Source organism: Strix uralensis, chromosome 6 (genome assembly GCF_047716275.1).
Source record: "Strix uralensis isolate ZFMK-TIS-50842 chromosome 6, bStrUra1, whole genome shotgun sequence".
In the NCBI taxonomy this organism is placed as follows: domain Eukaryota; kingdom Metazoa; phylum Chordata; class Aves; order Strigiformes; family Strigidae; genus Strix; species Strix uralensis.
The window spans coordinates 24544993-24550992 of record NC_133977.1 but is presented as its reverse complement, the minus strand read 5'-3'; the positions used below and the strand labels follow the sequence as shown (position 1 = coordinate 24550992).

Below are 6000 nucleotides of genomic sequence, written 5' to 3'. Positions count from 1 at the left end.
TCCCCTGCGCAGGTGACTGCAATTTGTATTTCTTGATGCTTTCTGTGGCTGAAGACACCCGGTGAGGTACCGTGATCACTGGGCAGGTGTTTGTGCCCTCTACTGCCTGCAGTCAGGCTTCACAGTTTTTTTTATAACTATGCTGCTAACAGCTAGAGGAGAGATGCTTTTTTACTGAATCTGATTTATTTATGTTACTCAGCAACATACATTTCTGCTTAAAAATAATAAAACACCACCCTGAATATATTTCAGGCCTCTTTACAAAAAAAGCAAATGAGCAATATCCTATCTCTACCCCTTGCCATTTTTCCCTTTTATATTTTTACAAGTAATTTTGCATGCTGGATGCAGGAGAAGTCTTTGAAGTGAAATAGTTTTGTTACGGAGTTGAGCAAGGTCAAGATTTTAGAAAAACAGAACTTTTCCCCTTTTATGTCCTAATTTAGTGTCTGTTTGTTGGGGGGGGGGGGGGGGGGGGGGGGGGGGGGCGCGGGGAGGTGTTGATGGTACCTTCATGAAATAAAATACACTTACATTCCTGGGTGGGTAAGAGAGTCAACTGTGTCTTCCATAAAGGCAAGTAACTTCCAGGTGTACTGGAATAATTTCAAAGAAATATAAAAGGATACAAGTTTATTCAAAAAGATACACTTAAAATCTGCAAATATATTACTCCTTTTGCAAAGGACCAAAAAGTTTAGAATTTGATTCAACAAAAATGGAGAGTGACTTCAGTTGGATTATGGTTTCAATAAACATAACTTTAATGATAGAATTTTTACAGGATAAAATTATTTTATAAATGACCTCACACTACCAAGTTTGTAGAAAAATTATTACATACACATTTCACGCTTATTCCACGTGGAATTTTTAACTACCTACCTCTCCAGCACTGACTTAAAACAATTTTGTTCTTTAAACAGCAATTCAAGAGTATGACCAAGATTTGTTAAAGCATTTACATTATTAATTTGAGTAATTACTGTTAGCAGCTAAGATATGAAAAACAATAACTATTCCGGATTTTTTTTTTTTTTTAAAAAAGGGTTTTAATTCAAATCAGATACAGTTAGTAAAACCATACACATTGTCCTTCCTGTTAGCTATATTGGCCCAAGTATAAGGAGCTACTCTTCACACCAGAAATGAGAATGGAAAAAAAATGCATTAATTACTCCAGGCAGAGGTCAACCTGCACACACCCTTCCCCATACCCTGCCCCCTGTATGTAGTAACCTCTTGCCAGGGACCATGCCTGTTAGGCTCTGTAAAGGCACCAGTTGCCTGAAGGCAGCTGTGAGGTGGCTATTAACACCTCTAACAGGTCTTTTTCCCTTCTCCTGGCAAGCATGGATTTCCTGACAGGGAATGGGATTAAAGTGACTCTGTTATCCCCTCTGTGGGGCTATTTTGGTGAGAGGTCCTAGACCAGCCACCCCAGGGTGAGCAGTGTCTGCTGGATCTGCTGCTCAGCAAGAATGTGGAGACACCCTTCATTGGACTTGGCCACCAGAAGACACTACTGGAGCTCTTCCTGGGCAACTCACAAATGTCTGACAAAACCCCACATATGGGATTATTTTCTAAATTGTAGAAAAACTTATCTGGGCAGGACAACATAATCATTTCTTTCATCTAGATAATGACAAGTTGATATTGATCTAAGTCATAAAGCAACATGTGATCTAGATGTCTAAAACACACTGCCTCATTGCTAAAGGGGATCCCCCTTAATTTTACCAACCATTACTTGTTAATCTGTATAAACTTCATACAATAAAAACACCAAGACTGGAACGAGTACATAAAAAGGTTATCTTTATTCTTTTGGATTGTTAGCAATGTAGTTATTTTTAGTGAAACAACTTCCTGCATGCAGTTCATCAGTACACTATGAGCCAATAGTTTCTATAAAAGCAGGAGCCCATCTATATTCTAGTTATTTTATAAGAAATGCAAGGTATTCCACTGCCCATTGCACAGGTTCACTACTCATTCTCATGAAGAAAGACTCTGAATAATAAATCATATTTAAAGCATTTCTACTGCAGTATGAATCAACAAGAAAGGCAGACAGTGTGAGACTAACACTGGGGAAAAGCAATGTTTCTATGACTAAGATTACCCTGAAAATTGACAGACAGGATTATAATTTCAAAAGAAACTCTTCTGTCTTGTTTCACATACAGAGACCTACCTACTGATCAGAAAAAGAACTGTACTGTCCATTTCTTTTAAAATTATTCCTTATTAAAATGTTTAATATAATTAGCAGAAACTTGCAATTACTAATTCACATTGTATCTTAGGTTCCCCAGCAGTAAAGTGTCACAGGTAGACAGCAATAACAAGATGAAGATACATGTAGTTTTTGTAAGTATAAAATGTTATAAAAGAAAACTATTTTCAAAATAACAAGAATAGATCAATAGATATATATTATAAAAGTTTTTTTCTAGACCCACATTTTAAGCAATATATTTGTCCTGTGTAGTCTGGTTATTTACTGCATATTTGCTGATTACAAAACTCAAACAAAATAAAATCTATAATAGCAGCAGACTATTGCTTACTGGTATAAGGAATGACGGTCTCATTGAACAGTTTTTTTCTTTTTACCACTCACATGTCTTCCCAATCTTAGACTTTAAAAGCTGTAGGATAATAGCAGCAAGCATGCATCAGTTAAAGCTACCCAATTATGTGGAGTATTGCAGAATATATCATATTATCTATTGAAATGTTATAAACTACATTTACTAGGGTACATATGTGATGCAATAAATATAGTACTTAGGCCATTGTCTCTTTGTTCAAACAGGTACCACTGCGTAAAACAATTGATTAAATAATAGATGATATTTTACTTACATATATAGTGCCAGCCTTGATGATAAAAAAGTCATCTAATCCACAATGCAGGACAAAGCTGATTTAAATATATCCTTTTGGTCATCTCAGTCTTCTATAGAAGATTGCATTACGTACAGTGGAAACCTGACTAAAGTGCCACAGGGGGTCAAAACCAACTCTGATATATGTGTTTTGTGTCTCTAGCATGACCCATCTTCCCAAAGTATAAGCAGCTACTCTTATATTTAAGTCTTAAGACTTAAATTTCTTAAAGTCTGAAGTATATATTAAGGTGGTATTTGTCCCAAAAGGTACTTTGCTATCAATTTATACACATAGCTTTGATTATTATCCTAAGTGGGATATATTCATGTGAAATGAGAAGTATAGAAACAGATTTTTGGAATGAAGTATGGAAGCTACTCATGAAATTAAGGGTCTACAGTTAAAAAAAAGATTTTCTTAATTTCAATAATTCCCTGTAGGCACAACTTGGCATTTGTAGCTTTTCTGTGAAAAGGAGTTGTGTGTGTAGCATCATTTATTTAAATCACTGTATCTGAAATGGACTGCATAATAAATTAATAATTAATAAAAATATTAAACATAAGTATATTAAAACCAAGAGACTAAACTACCAACCTCTTTTCTGTGAAAATTATCCCTTTGCTTTGTTTTCTGATAAATTCTCTATCTATACTTTTTCTTTTTTATAATTTATTGTTGATTTGATCTAGATTCTGAGGTTTGGTAATCTGGAATCTTGGTTTTCTGTTTAGAAGTGACTTGAAGAGAATTATATTCACATTATGATGACATAATTTCATATTCCTGACATTTGTGTTTTTCTGCAAGAGTATTTAGTTTTTTTCTCAGCACAGCCGAATTACAAATAGCAGTATTTGAATTAAAGCAAATGATATCATGAGAAAAATTGACACACATAGAACATACATAGATGAAATGTACACAGTAGATACACTTATTCCACAAAAATACAGATTTATTAGGACTGGTCATTTTGCACTCCATTAAGGGTTCCTACAGTCCAAGTAGAAATTTTGTGTCTACTCTCTATTTGGTGCCAGCTGATAATAAAAACTGTTCTTCTGGAAGGTTTTTTCCCCTGTTACAGACTGAGAGTTTGCTAGTGAAGGGTCATCATCCTGGTACAGGCACTGACTGCAACAGTGGGTAAATATGTAAATTTGTAATTACAAGTTTGTAAACTTGTAATTTTGGCATAATCCTCCAGTAAGAGTGCTATTGATAAAAATGTCATCTTCTCAGGCTTGTGAACATTTGTCATGAACAACCTCTTTGTCTTTTACTTTTTATTTGGTTTTCTGTCTTTCCCCTTGTCTTCTTTTTCTGATTTGTCATCTTCATATTTTTCTTTTTCTGGTTTTGTTACACTATCATAAGAAGGAGGAGAAGCAGTGGATGAAGACATATCCGTTTTCTCTGGAGGCGAGTTTTCACTTAACTTACCAATAATCATATCTTTTTTGATAAGCAGATCGACCCCATCCTTCCGATACATAAACGAAAGTTTCTTTACTGACTGTCTTAAAAGATAACGTCTATAAGCACGCTGAATAATGAGAGCAGATACTTCCTCCTGTTTTCTTTTTAATGTGGTTGTAATTGGTTCATAGGAGACTTTAGAAGGATTGGCTGCCATGAACCGATCTTCCATCTGTATTCTGAGGGCATCCATCTCATCACTTTCTCCCAAAACGCGCTTTGTGAAAGCAAACAAGATGTCAAGGCAGTGAATTCTGTCACCGCTTACCATGGGCAGATCCATTGCAATAAGTTGAATTGTGTTTGGTTTTGGCATATTAAGAGGAGGATCCAGAGAAGCTGCAAAATCAGACAATTTGCTATATTCTATGAATTGTGTTGCATCGGGATCATATTTTTCCCAAACCTCATAGAACATCTCAAAGTCATCCTCACTCAAGGGTTCAGCGCTCTCTTCAGTAGCAACACTGAAGTTCTCCAAAATCACAGCAATGTACATGTTCACCACTACCAGAAACGATATGATAATGTAGCTGACAAAGAAGAAAATCCCAACAGAAGGGTTGCCGCAGTCGCCTTTCACAGAGCTCCCTGGATGAGGTTTGTTAGGGTCACAGTCTGGCGGCCCACTGTTAAGAATTGGGTCTAACAAACCATCCCAGCCAGCAGATGTGGTAATCTGGAATAGGCAGATCATGCTGTTGCCAAACGTTTCAAAGTTGAACATGTCATCTATACCAGCTTCCCTCTTAACATAGGCAAAGTTGGACATGCCAAATATCGCATAGATAAACATGACCAGGAACAGCAGCAGGCCAATGTTGAACAAAGCAGGGAGAGACATCATCAAAGCAAAAAGCAGAGTGCGGATTCCCTTAGCGCCTTTAATGAGACGCAGGATTCGACCGATTCTGGCAAGTCGTACAACTCTGAACAAAGTGGGGGATACAAAGTACTTTTCAATCACCTTAGCTAGAAACATACCTGTGAAACATAAAATTAAAAGGGTAACATTTTATCACAGATTACATATTCCACAACAAATTATGAATAAAGAACAACTGTACCTGTGCAATTAGCAGAAATTATAATTGGAGATAAATTTTATCTGCTCTAAGTAATTCTAGCTTTTTTGCCAGCACTCTTAGGAAAAAAAGAGTATTAAAATTGATAAAGAATTATTAAGTTACTACTCTAAAATATGCTTTTCATTTCCTAAATAATCAGAAGGAATTAAAATTATTTCCTCTAATCTGCAAAATTTGACAGAGATAAAGCATTTAGTACCGATCTTACTATAGTTCATTTTGAATATAAGAATTTCTTACCTACTATTGAAAGAATAACAACCACAAAATCAAAAATATTCCAACCAATGGTGAAGTAATAATAACGGAGCGAGAACAGTTTGAAGACACATTCTCCAGTGAAAAGGACAACAAAGACCAAATTAATCCAGTATAAAATATTTTGCATCAGTTCACTCTGGTCATCTGTTTCTATCATCATGGTGACCATATTAAGACAGATGAGAACCATAATGGTGATGTCAAATCCTTGCTTTGTTACAATATCAAACACCAGACCTTGCAATTTGTTCTGAGGGGAGAAAAA

The 6000-nt window shown here is 35.7% G+C and overlaps 1 protein-coding gene across 5 annotated transcripts in view; it reads right to left on the bottom strand.

Annotated features, from left to right (window-relative positions):
• Nucleotides 1-1807: 1807 nt before the first annotated feature.
• The window catches only part of LOC141945319 (sodium channel protein type 2 subunit alpha-like), a 78786-nt gene continuing 74593 nt past the window's right edge, over nt 1808-6000 (bottom strand). For all 5 annotated transcript variants that reach the window (XM_074873328.1, XM_074873324.1, XM_074873329.1 and 2 more), the window contains 2 exons: nt 5715-5985; nt 1808-5370 (listed from right to left, as the gene is read on the bottom strand). In XM_074873328.1, the coding sequence (XP_074729429.1) occupies nt 4187-5370; nt 5715-5985 (1455 nt within the window). In that variant the 3' untranslated portion in view covers nt 1808-4186. The remainder of the gene's footprint in view (nt 5371-5714; nt 5986-6000) is intronic.